Genomic DNA, 13,872 nt, shown 5'->3' with positions numbered 1-13,872 from the left:
GCCGATGCAGGGGACACGGGTTTGTGCCCCGGTCCGGGAAGATCCCACATGCTGCGGAGCGGCTGGGCCTGTGAGCCATGGCTGCTGAGCCTGCGCGTCCAGAGCCTGTGCTCCGCAAGGGGAGAGGCCACAACAGAAGCCCGCGTACAGCAAAAACAAACAAACAAAATAAATAAATAAATAAAATTTAATGTAGTAGTTTTTATTCTTTTGTATCTCAGTTTCTGAGAGATGTTTTAAATTTCCCAGCTCATTTTCGATTTATGGATTTTCATCGGTGCAGTTGTTGTTTTATGAATTTTGAGGCTCTGTTGTTAGTTGAATAAATATCAGGATTATTCTGTTCATGGTTAATTGTTTTTATTGTTATGTAGTAACTTTATCTATCTTGTGCTCTTTTTCCATATTCTGTCACATATTAATATTGTTATAACAGTTTTCTTTTGGACTTTTGGGGATTTTGCTGTGTGTGTGTATCATTTTAGTGTAAAATTAAATATAGATACAGGAGGCCATACAACACAAATGTACAGCTTAATGAATTATTATAAGGTGAATGTGCTTGTTGCTGCCACCCAGGTTAAGGACTAGAACCACGCCAGCCTCCCCTGAAACCCTTGTGTGTGTCCCATCCCCTCCCTTTCTCCCATAGTAACCACTACCCAACTTTTGAGGCAATCACTTTCTTCTATTTCCTTATGGTTTTTTCACCCATGTGTGCATTCCTAGAATCTGTAGTTTAGTCTTGTCTATCCTAAAAAAACCTGCTCCAGACTGTGCCCAGACTGCGCCAGACTGAGCTAGACTGAGCTAGGCTGAGCCCAGACTGCGCCAGACTGCTCCAGACTGCACCCTGACTGCTCCCAGACTGCACCCAGACTGCACCCAGACTGCACCCAGACTGCGCCCAGACTGCGCCCAGACTGTGCCGGACTGCGCCAGACTGCTCCAGACTGCTCCAGACGGCACCCTGACTGCTCCCAGACTGCACCCAGACTGCCCCCAAACTGCACCAAACTGCCCCCAGACTGTGCCCAGACTTTTAATCTAATACATCTTTTAAATCTTTTAATCAATAGGTTTCTCCTCCATCCCTTTTTTTTTTAACTTGTAACTTATTTGTTCATGAATCCTGGCCATTTGATCTTTAGACTTTACCACCGTCTGGATATTGCTGATTGCATGCATGAGGCCCATTTACACGTGTTTCTTTGTCCTCTGTTTCCTGTAAATTGGCAGTTCAGTGTTAGACTCAGGTTGGTTCTTGCTGGCGAAACCAAAGATATTTTGTTCTTTGGTAATGTCTGATTTTTCACTCCTTTTGATGTAGGCAGCCACTGATGCTAAATGCTGACATCTTTTACTATATTGGGGTTTGTAAAAAGATGCCACCTTAATTCTGTCATTTAGTTTTCATTTTTTAACTTGAAAAATTTTATTAAAATATTCTTACCCTTATCTACTATTTGGTTATCATATAGGAAGGGCGAAATAACTGCTTGTTTCTTTTCTTTTCTTTACCCAGTTGTCAGGATAATGAGTTGGTTTGCTGTCATGTTCAAAAAGTGGCCAATTAGCTTTTTTTTTTCAACATACTGTGAGGAAACTTATAGAGTTAAATGTTTTTGATTTGATCCTATTCATTGTCTAACTTTATTAAAGTTTAAATAGCCTCTCTTTGGTTAGTTGGTGCCAGAGCCTTTTTGAAGTGACCCTAGTCATCATTGATAACTTTCTTGCTATCTAGTATGTCAGTGTATTCCAGGCTTATCTTGTACATTTTCTTCCCCAGACCTGGTACCAGCTACTCAGTGAAAAACTTAGTTCCAAATACACAAATGATATGTAAATGCATTCTTGAAAACCTTTGAGTGTTCCAGATCCTTTCCTCAATCTTCCTCTCCACAGAGGTAATCCCTGTTATCATTTGGTTAACTGTCTTTTCAAACCTTTTCCTATGAATTTTTATATCTATGTAGAGAAATAAATATGATACAGAATACAATACAGGATATTGTTTTGTTTTCTTTTTTTAAGTATAGAATTTTTTCTTTTTTTCTAACTTCTGAAAATCATTTATGACGTACTTCTTTTAAAATTCAATTTTATATCTTGATAATTTTTCTATGTTTGTACGTAGAGATCTTTCTCATTCTTCCTAAACTCTATATATTTGGTATGGCTCTACCTCATTTTTTAAACTCTTCTCCTAGTAATGTCTATTAGGTTGTTTCCAGTTTTTCCATTACTACAACTCTTGGTTCTGTCATGCACAGGTGCAGATGTTTGGAGCCATAGAGTATGTGCATTTAGAATTAATGTTACCCTCTGTAAAGTACCTGTTCTTCCAAAGGCAGAGTATGGGAACCCGTTTCTCTACTACTCATCAAGTCTTGCCAGTCTGAAGGTGAACTGTTTCCTTGATTTCCCAGTGCCTCCTGAGGTGCTCTGGGGTTGGGGCCAAGCAGTCTGGGCACAGTCTGGCGCAGTCTGGGCACGGTCTGGCGCAGTCTGGGTGCAGCCTTGGTGCAGTCTGAGCAGTCTGGAGCAGTCTGGCACAGTCAGGGTGCAGTCTGGGCACAGTCTAGCTCAGTCTGGGTGCAGTCTGGCGCAGTCTGGGTGCAGTCCAGAGCAGTCTGGCGCAGTCTGGAGCAGTCTGGCGCAGTCTGGGTGCAGTCTGGCGCAGTCTGGGTGCAGTCTGGCGCAGTCTGGAGCAGTCTGGCGCGGTCTGGGTGCAGTCTAGCTCAGTCTGGGCTCAGTCTGGCGCAGCCTTGGGGCAGTCTGGGAGCAGTCAGGGTGCAGTCCGGCGCAATCTGGGAGCAGTTTGGCGCAGTTGGGAGCAGTCTGGCCGCAGTCTGGAGCAGTTTGGCCGCAGTCTGGAGCAGTCTGGCACAGCCTGGGGGCAGTCTGGGAGCAGTCAGGGTGCAGTCTGGGGGCAGTCTGGAGCAGTCTGGGCGCAGTCTGGCGCAGTCTGGGTGCAGGTGCTTCCCTTCCTCGTGGCACCACACTCACTGCTCCTGCAGGGACACACAGAGCAGCTAGTCTACTGATGACCTTGCTGGTTTTGTGCCAGCCCGCTTTCAGTAACACCACTTCTTGCCCGTCCTCCTTCACTATCTTCCACCCCCTCCTTTTAGCAGTTCTTTCTCTTGTGCATTTTGGTCCGTAATTTTGTTTTTCTGTGCTGTCTAGTCTTCATTCTCTTTTTTTCAATTTCTACAGGTCCAAGGGCTACAGCCAACAATGGAGTGTTAAAAAGTATCCTTCCTGTCACTTCTCAGATTTGGAGTGAGAGCAGGAGGCTGCATTTAATTTGTTGGAACCATATTCTCATTTTAATCATAGCTGGTGAATGGGAGTTTCACCAAGACATTAATTTACCCATTGTCACATATCAGAATCAGGGCTTTTGAGAGTTCCAGCCTAACTTTTAATGACCATCACAAACCTGGTCTGCTCTCTGAAATGCCTTGGTTTTAAAATCACAGTTAGTGCTTTTTTTGGTCTCTCAGCTTACTTCTCCTCTCTAATTTATTGAAAATGCTTCCATTTTGCGCCTACCTGTACTTAAAATACTAGCTTATTGATGGTTTACTCATGTACCAGGCACTGTGCTACATACTTTCTTGGATTATGCATAATCTTTACCATATCCTCGTGAGAGTAGGTACATTTCTTACCCCCACTTTACAGAAGGGGACATCTCTGGGTACTAAAGGTTAATAAGCACCTGCACAAGGTGACATATTAATGCAGCCAGAACTTGAACCTAGGTAGTCTGACTCCAAAATCCTGGTCTTAGGGGCTACAATAAACTATTCCTATTAGTTCCTATCCTCCCAGCTGAGTGATTTCATTATGATTGTTGTAGGCATTTTCCACTTAGTTCTGTCAAGATCAAATAATGAGCCATATTCTAAAAATTCTTCATATTCTTTTCTCAAGGCTTGTCTCTTGGGATCACTGTTCTTAGATGAGACCAGAGCTTTTCAGATAACCAGCTTAGTCATTGCTTTTATATAGTACTAACTTAGCATCATTTCAGTTTATTTTCATTATATGTCAGCCTAATAGAAATAAATTACAATGATTTTCTATTGTACCTTTTGTGCAGTTATCAAAGTGTATGGTGAATTGAATAATTATGCCTAAGAGTTTCTGAGTTCAGATGTTCTTCTTACAGGAGAGGACAATTTAGTTATTAAGCAGTAGGAATGTCGATGTTCTTTCCAGGCACTACCTTACCTGATTCCAGCTTCTCTGGGCCTTTTGGGGTCAGAAACAAATGGCAGGAGTGCTGAGAATAGCAGCAGTGGACGTTTTCCTGGTGCTGAGCAGGGACAGTAGGATTTGGTCATGAAAATAATTTTAGGTAACCTGATTTTCCAAATATTTAGATATTTCTCACTTTTGACTGATTTTCATTTGGTCCCAGACAAAGTTAAAAGGCAAAAAGTGATGCGCTCCAAATCAATGGAATAGGTTATATCATTATTTCAGCAGATTTAATTTGGGTTTAAGAGGGAAGGTCAGCAGAGGAAAGGAGCTCACCATGTGTCACCTTGTATGAACTCATCGTTCTTATTAGTTCTTATATTAAAATGTAGACTTTGTAACTACATTTCTGTGACTGTCAGAAGGACTGTAGCCATATTAATTCAAGCACAACAAACTTTTCCCAGAATATCCAGATAATTAATGGGAGACAGAATGAGGATTAAAGGGAGGCAGAGGCAGGGAGGGGCACTGATATATAAAGGTAATTGCCACAATACTTTTCTTAAATGTTAGAAAATCTTTATATCCCAGTACGAAAACCAGAAGATTTTACTAGGAAATGATGATAATATATTTTTCTGTTGCTTTCTTTGTAAAATAATTATTAATTCAAAAAATAAAATATTTTAAAGTGAGGTGGAAGATTACCATGGAAAGGTAAACCTTTGTATAATGGTTTGATTTGAGCATTATTACTGGAGTCAGAAACTTCCAACATAGAGCCAGACTGTTTTACTGTGGCTTTAGGCCCACTCTTATTTTTTTCCTATTTCATTTTCCTATTTCTGTAATTATAAAAGCCAAAATTCACCTACATTTCTTATTGTGATTAAGACTTGCATCACAGTAGTACCCTTGACTAAGTAGGAACTTACCAAAATGTCACATGAATAATTGAGATGATTTTAGATCCCTTTGTAACTGTAACGGAATATAGAAATATTAAAACATATCTCACTAAATTTCTAAGTAGAGAAATACCTTTGTGCTTAAATGAAAGCAACTCAGTGGCTCTAGCAGACCTCTTAGAGAGAGAACAACAGTTATTAGTCATTTCAATGAGCGATACATTGTATTAGAGTGTACCTTTGAGGAATGAGTCTCATCAGGTTACTGTAGGCATACTTGTGATGGTTCAAAGACTGCATTCTCAGACCACATCCTCTAGTAACAGAGTTTGTGGTGAGTGAAATTCAAATATTCTTAACCACTGGTATTTAAAGTCTTGAATGGCTCATAGCTACTCTATTAAAATTGAAGAAGTATCATCTTAGTGTCAACATACTATCTTTAATTTTACAATTAAGCTTTTCTGTTGTTTATTGAAATGACATCTAATGTGTACATAAACTATCATAAATATTAATTCAGCTGCAATATGAAAAATCATTTTTAAGCATCGTGTGCATTGACCTTTAAAATGCTTTATACATAATGTGATTAGACCAATAGAATAAGCAGCCATATTGTGGCATACTTTGGTATATTTCCATAGATATTTGTATTCTCAAGAATGTTTTGTGTTATACCTTGTTTTAGTGATCGTGGTGGAGAAGACCCAAACCAGAAAGTAATCCATGGGGTTATTAACTCCTTTGTTCATGTTGAACAGTATAAGAAAAAATTCCCCTTAAAGGTAAAAAACCTCCTTTAAAAACATAAATAATAGACCTTTAATTTCTTAAGTTGCCTGTTCTAATTTTTTAAATATGATTTAATTGATTTATTTAGTTTTATCAGGAAATCTTTGAGTCTCCCTTCCTGACTGAAACAGGAGAGTATTACAAACAAGAAGCTTCAAATTTATTACAAGAATCAAACTGCTCACAGTATATGGAAAAGGTAAGAAAACATTAACTACATCATCTATTATATATCAGGCATGGTTTTATTTAATATTAGTTATCTTAGTTAATATATTTTTTTGGTGGAAAAAGTTCTGTTTTTTTGATCATTACACTGAGTTAATGTACAACACTTATTGATAAATCATTGTTCCTGCTATGGCATTTTCCATAGAAAAGGTGCTATTCCAGTTTTCATTGTGGTTGATACTTTCTGATAAAATCCTGATTGCTGGATTTGCTTGTCTTTAAAATTAATATATATTCATATTCTTGGCAAAATAAACTATATTTTGTGCTTAGTAGATAAGGGAATAGGATAAGTACAGAAGCTAAGGGTTGAGGTTTTTATCTTCCTCCAAAATGGAAGGAAAAAAATAGTAAAAATATAATAATTCTAGATACTTGGTCTTTTTGGTCTGTTAAGTTTGTGGAAGGCTGAGAAAAACCTCCACGAGAAATTTTAATCATTAAACCAACACACTGATAACCATATTTATAATTCCATGTATATTTTCTCAGTAAAACAATAGTGAGATTATAAATTCAGTCATCAGATAAGATATGTTAGAAATTTTAACTAGATTGTTTCATTGGCAGTGTTGGATTTCAAGCAATTTATTATCAGATGATTTTTGTTAGTTTGTTTACCTTTAAGAAAGGTAAAATGGGGACTTCCCTGGTGGCGCAGTGGTTAAGACTCCACACTCCCAGTGTAGGGAGCCTGTGTTCGATCCCTGGTCAGGGAACTAGATTCCACATGCATGCCACAACTAAGAGTTCACATGCTGCAACTAAGGAGCCTGCCTGCTGCGACTACGACCCAGTGCAACCAAATAAATAAATAAATAAAAATTTTTTTTTTTTAAAAAGGTAAAATGTTTCAAGTGGAATAACTGTAGTGAGGCTTCCATAGGCCATAGGTCAGGAAATATCAGTACTTACTGATATGATACAATGGTGAATATTCCACAAAGCCCAGGTCCAGAAGTCTGAGTTGTTTAATTCTTTTCATGCTTTGTCACTCTTTAGCTCTGGGACCTTAAGGAAGTTACCTAGGACATTTTCCTCCGTTAAGTGCAGGCTACACTAAGTCAGTGGGTCTTAGCACTTAGCCCTTTTTACATCTTAGACTCTTGTTAAAGGTTCTAGGCCCAATCCTGAGAAGTACACACAGAATATCAGGGATGCATACTCTCCTCGTTATATCTGGCTCTCAAAAACAGGCTGTTGGCAAACAATGGAAACAACCCAAATGCCTTTCAGGAGTTGAAAAGACAGGCAAAATGTGTATACATACAATGGAATATCATTCAGCCTTAAAAAGGAATAAATTTCTGACACATGCTACAACATGGATTAACTTTGAGAATATTATGTTGAGTGAAATAAGCCAGACACAAAAGGACAAACATCGTATGGTTCCACTTATATAAAATATCTAGAATAGACAAAGTCATAGAGACAGAAAGTATTATAGATTAGAAGTTATTGGGAGGGGAGGATAGGGAGTTATAGCTTAGTGGTTACACAGTTTCTGTTTGGTGTAATGAAAAAGTTTTGGAAATAGACAGTTGCACAACATTGTGAATATAATTAATGCTACTGAATTGTACACTTAAAAATGATTAAAATGACAAATTTTATGTTACATATATTTTACCACAATTTAAAAAAACTAATAATGTAATATACCAAAATCCACTGAATTGTATACTTTAAATGGGTGAATCATATGATATGTAAACTAGATCTCAAACTATTAAAAGGAAGGCCATTGGAGATTATATTTGGAAAATAACATTTATAAGAATAGGTCATTTAATTAACAGACAATTCATATGGCCTTCCTACTTCCCTTTCTGTATCTTTCCTTAGTTTTGGCTTTTTCTGTCAGCTACAGGTGGTTTATTTGAAGCCCTGCATTGAGGCACTCCAAACTTAATCTACTTTTTATTGATATGCACACTGCCCCCCGTTTTCATTATTTTATTTTTTTCCTTTTCTCATCCTCCCTTGCCTCTCTCAGACCCACATTCTAATTCCTTTTTTATTTAGTTAATCCATAAGCAGGTTAAAGTCATGTTTGTATACTAAACATGGCTAGGTCTGTTTTTCTTTTGAGATAGAAATTAGCCAGATTCTCTGGCTATTATCTTTATTATCTGTTTCTTGTTGATGTTAACCAGTGTATTGTTTGTACCTCAGTGGTTTTTTTTATAGGATAAGCTTTAATAAAGATCTTGATTGAAATATTTGACTATGACTAAATTTTTTTTACTTTAAAAAAATTTAATGGAATATTTAATGCAGTAGTTTACTATCATGTGCATACTGTTTATGTTTTTTGTAAGATGAATCAACATAAAGTAATTAGCTTAATCTACATGATCTAGTTGATGTAAATTACTTTTTAGTTTGATAGTTAAATATTCATAAAGTGACCACCTATTCTGGTTTTTAATGATCTTTACCCATGTTTCCTATTGCATATAGGTTGTCTATATGTAGGATGATTAGGGTCAATAAATGAGGGCAAAATGCAGACCATTTAACTTTTCATAAGACCATGCCGTTCATAAGACAGTGCTGAAATGTAGGTGACATCTAGTAGCTCAATAAAATTTTGAAATGACTTATGGAATGTGAGTTTAAATTAGATAATTCTTATTGGTAAGTTACTTTGCCATGTAAGTTACTTATTGATATTACAGGTGTTTTCTCATAGTAGTTTCTGACTGTAAGAATATATTTCTAAAGGTTCTAGGTAGATTAAAAGATGAAGAAATTCGATGTCGAAAATACTTACATCCAAGTTCGTATACTAAAGTAATTCATGAATGTCAGCAACGAATGGTAGCAGACCACTTACAGTTCTTACATGCAGAATGTCATAATATCATCCGACAAGAGAAAAAAAATGGTAAGTGATACCAGACATCAATGTGAATAGAAATTAAATTATGAACCCACTTTTTACATCATCTTCCAGCTACCTTAGACTTCCAACATATTTAAGTAATAGTCTCTAAAATATTCGATATGTCTTTTTACAGATATTAATAATCTATTTTAAAAGATTGTTTTGGAAAAGTATATTTTCAAACTGTATTTTAAAGTCAAAAGAAAAACTGGGAAAATATGCTTGTACATTTTTAAAAATCACAGGGGCTTATTTCCTGAATACATTAAGAGTTTCTAGTAAATAAGAGGAGAAAAGACAAAGAACATGAAAAGGAAATATAAATAGATTTTAAATATATGAAGATGCTCAGTCTCACTCAAAATAGGGGAAATACAATGAAATGTTAACAATAAGCAGTGAATAAAATGGAATTTTTTAGAAAAAAGCAATAAGGATTTTTAAATAGCAGGGAATAAATGTAACAAGATATGTGTCAGACCTACACAGAAAACTAAACATTCTTGAAAGCAACATTGATTTATAGATCCAGGGCAATCTTCTCAAAACCCAAGACTTTTTTTTAAACTCTGAAACTCTGAAAGTTATACTTACTCTTAGAGACAGTTTTGAAGAGCGTGATGCGAAAACTGCGGGATAGCATGACTTGTAAAAACCACAGTAATTAGGAATATGAGGCATTGGTGCAAGGATAGGCAAAGAGACCAATGGATTAAAATAAAAAGCCAAGAAATAACCCATGCATATGTAGATACTTCATTTAAGACTAAGGCAGCCCTGCAGAGCAGTGGGTGAAGGATAGTGTTTTGAATGCACAGTGCCAGGTCCGTTGGATATCCATGTGGGAAAAAAGCGAAATTTGATCTCTACCTCAAACACCATATACAAAATCGATCAGTTCATTTTGGGCTTTTGATCTCAATGTAAAGCAGTAACACTTCCAGAAGATAATATAGGAGAATAATTTCATGACCTTGGAGAGTATAGAAAAATATTTTAAATAAGACATAGAAAGCACTAACCACAAGGAAAGATTGATCAAGTTGACTATCATTAAAAACTTTGGATCATTACAAAACCATTAAGACCATTGGATCATTGGACAAAGGAGCCAAGAATACATAATGGGGAAAGGACAATCTCTTTAATAAATGTTTCTGAAAAAACTGGACAGCCACATGCAAAAGAATGAAACTGAACCACTGTCTTATATCATACATAAAAATTAACTCAAAATGAATTAAACACTTGAACCTAAGACCTGAAGCCATAAAACTAGAAATAAACAAAGGCGATAAGCTCCTTGACATCCGTCTTGGTGATGATTTTTTGAATCTGACACCAAAAGCAAAGGCAACAAAAGCAAAAATAAACAAGTGGGACTCCAACAAACTAAAAAGCTTCTGTACAGCAAAGGAAACCATCAGCAAAATGAAAAGGTGACCTACTGAATGGGAGAAAATATTTGCAAATCATTTATCTGATAAGGGGTTAATATCCAAAATATATAAAAGACTCATACAACTCAATAGCAAAAGGACTGATTAAAAAATGAGACGATCTGGGCTTCCCTGGTGGCGCAGTGGTTGAGAGTCCGCCTGCCGATGCAGGGGACACGGGTTCGTGCCCCGGTCTGGGAAGATCCCACATGCTGCGGAGTGGTTAGGCCCGTGAGCCATGGCTGCTGAGCCTGCACGTCCGGAGCCTGTGCTCCGCAACGGGAGAGGCCACAACAGTGAGAGGCCCACATACCGCAGGAAAAAAAAAAAAGAAAAGATCTGAACAGACATTTTTCTAAAGAAGACTTACAGATTGCCAGCAGGTACATGAAAAGGTGCTCAACATTATTAATCATCAGGGAAATGCAACTCCAAACCCCAGTAAGATATCACCTCACACCTGTTAGCATGGCTGTTATCAAAAAGGCTAGAAATAACAGATGTTGGTGAGGATGTGAAGAAAAGGGAACCATTGTGTACAGTTGGTGGGATAAAAATTAAAAATAAAACTATCATGTGATCTAGCAATTCTACTTCCGGGCATTTATCCAAAGAAAACAAAAACACTAACCCCCAAAAATATATGAACCCTGTTCATATATGTTCATTGCAGCATTATTTACAATAACCAAGATAAGGAAGCAACCTAAGTGTCCATTGATAGGTGAATGGATGAAAATAAACACGCACACACACACACACACACACACACACACACACAGAAATATCAGTCAGCCATTAAAAAAAAAATGAAATCTGCTATTTTGCAACAACATGGATCGACCTCGAGGGCATTGTGCTAAGTGAAATAAGTCAGAGAAAGACAAATATCGTGTGATCTCACTTATACATGGAATCTAAAAAACAAAACACATGAACTCATGGATACGGAGAAGAGCTTGGTGGTTGCCAGAGTCAGTGGGGATGGCTGAAGGGAGTCAAAAGGTTTAATAACTTCCAGTTATTAAAAAAATAAGTCATGAGGATGTAATAATGTATAGCATGATGACCATAGGTAATAATACCATGTTGCATATTTGAAAGTTGCTAAGAGAGTAGATTTTAAAAGTTCTCGCAGATATCGTATAATAACACTTATGTGTGTAATCTAGAAAAATGGTATAGATGATTTTATTTACAAAGCAGAAATAGAGACACAGAGGTATGGATACCAAGGGAGAAAGGGGTGTGGTGGGAGACTGGAATTGACACATATACATCATTGATAACTATGTATAAAATAAATAACTAATGAGAACCTACTGCATAGCACAGGGAACTCTACCTAATGCACTGTGGTAACCTAAATGGGAGGGAAATCCAAAAGGGGGGAGATATCTGTATGTGTATGGCTGATTCATTTCTTGCGCAGTGGAGGCTAACACAACATTGTAAAGCAACCATACTCCAATAAAAATTAATTTAAAAAAAATTAAAAAGTTCTCATCACAAGAAAAAAGTTGTAAATATGTACAGTGACAGATGTTAACTCGACAGATTGTGGTGATCAGTCTGCAGTGTATACCAATATCATTATGTTATAAACCTGAAACTAACATATGTCAATTATAACTCAAAAAGAAAAAAAAAAGGCTGTCATATGGTTATATATTTGCAATCCCTGAAAAAGGTTTATGTCCAAAATATAAAATAGTCAAGAAGTTTGAACAGGCACTGCAGAATAGAGGTTATCCAAATGGCCAATAAACATATAAAAAGGCTCTCAATCTCACTAAAACAGAGGAATGCAAATTAAAACCAAACTAAGGTATCAGTACTTAATCACATTTTGATATAAAATGAAAAAGACTGAAAATAATAAGTGTGTGGAAGTGTATAGAGTAACAGGAACTTGTTATACGTTGGACCTAGAGTATAAATCAACGCAACCACCTTGAAACTCTGCCAGTGAGTGACTGCTAATGCTGAGCAAACACATCTTTTGCGGTCCAGCTGTTGCTCTCATAGGTGTTCAACCCCCCACCAAAAATGCATGCACACATGCACAAAAAGACATGCACAGGCATGCTCACAGCAACATTGTTTGTAATAGCTCCAAACTGGAAACAGCTCAAATGTCCAGTAACAGCAGAATGAATTAAAGTACTGCATATTCACACAATAAAATATTATAGGAGAGTGAAAAGGAACACATTATAGCTTCATACAACACAGGTGAAGCTTATGAACATGTTGAACCAAAGAAACCAAACATGAAAGAATTGTATGATTTCATGTGTATAAAGGGTTCAAAACAGGCAAACTGAACCTGTGGTTTGGTTTAGTAAGTAACTAATCTGTCACGACAGTGATTACTGTTGCAGAAGAACAGGAGGGGTAGTGATTGGGAAGAGGTATGAAGGGGACTTCTGAGTGGAGGTCATGTCTCCTTCTTACTGTGGGTGGTGATAACTTTGGGAGGGGGGGTTCACTCGTGATAATTCATTGAGATATATACACTTATGGTTTGTACATTTTTCTGTATGTGTGTTATACTTCAGTAAAAAGTTTAAAATAAAACCCACTACACTGAGAGATCATTTTCCACCTCTCAGTGCAAAGATCAAAACATTTGTTGGCAAGGGAGCTCCTGGCCACTGGGAGCTCTGTCTAGAAGGTCCTTCTGCAAGACTAAGCTTTGCATGGCAGTCCCACTTCTAGGGATTTATACTGCAGATATTCTTGCCCATATGCAGGATTATTAATTGTAACATTGTAATATCAAGAGATTGGAAATAACCAAATTCCCATCAATTGTTAAGTAATTGTTGTAATGTAGCCATAAAGTGGAGTGCTAAGCAGTTGTAAAATATGAGGAAATGCTTTGTGTACTGATGTAAAAAGATCTATAAGTTAAAATGTTGTTAATAGTACCTGAAATACGCTACACTATTTGTATAAAAAGGGGCAGAGGGAAGAATAGCGTATTTGCTTGAATGGGTAGGAAACAGCTTTGAGAAGGTACTAAGCAACCACAACGTTGCTTTCCCAGGGGAAGAGGATGGGGTGATTGGAAGAAAGGTGTGGGGATCTGGCTGTGCATACTCTTCTGTAATTCTGCATTTGGAACCATATATTACCTATTATATTAAAAACATTTTTTAACTATTTGGAAATTTAATAATAAATTTCTTTTTCCCCTCAGACATGGCAAATATGTATGTCTTACTCCGTGCTGTGTCCACTGGTTTACCTCATATGATTCAGGAGCTGCAAAATCATATCCATGATGAGGGCCTTAGAGCAACCAGTAATCTTACTCAGGAAAATGTGAGTTACATAAGGAACTGGAAAATTTTTCTCTTAATCCGATTATCATGGAGTTTTT

General features: G+C 37.0%; 1 protein-coding gene across 3 annotated transcripts in view; it reads left to right on the top strand.

Moving 5' to 3' along the window:
* The window catches only part of CUL2 (cullin 2), a 76,251-nt gene that overhangs the window by 41,937 nt on the left and 20,442 nt on the right, over window positions 1-13,872 (top strand). For all 3 annotated transcript variants that reach the window (XM_007471339.1, XM_007471341.1, XM_007471340.1), the window contains 4 exons: window positions 5,818-5,914; window positions 6,010-6,120; window positions 8,883-9,045; window positions 13,690-13,814. In XM_007471339.1, the coding sequence (XP_007471401.1) occupies window positions 5,818-5,914; window positions 6,010-6,120; window positions 8,883-9,045; window positions 13,690-13,814 (496 nt within the window). The remainder of the gene's footprint in view (window positions 1-5,817; window positions 5,915-6,009; window positions 6,121-8,882; window positions 9,046-13,689; window positions 13,815-13,872) is intronic.

This window comes from Lipotes vexillifer, unplaced genomic scaffold (genome assembly GCF_000442215.2).
Source record: "Lipotes vexillifer unplaced genomic scaffold, Lipotes_vexillifer_v1.1 scaffold1049, whole genome shotgun sequence".
Lineage (NCBI taxonomy): Eukaryota > Metazoa > Chordata > Mammalia > Artiodactyla > Lipotidae > Lipotes > Lipotes vexillifer.
Note: the sequence above shows the minus strand (reverse complement) of the source record. Positions and strands in the feature narration are given on the sequence as shown.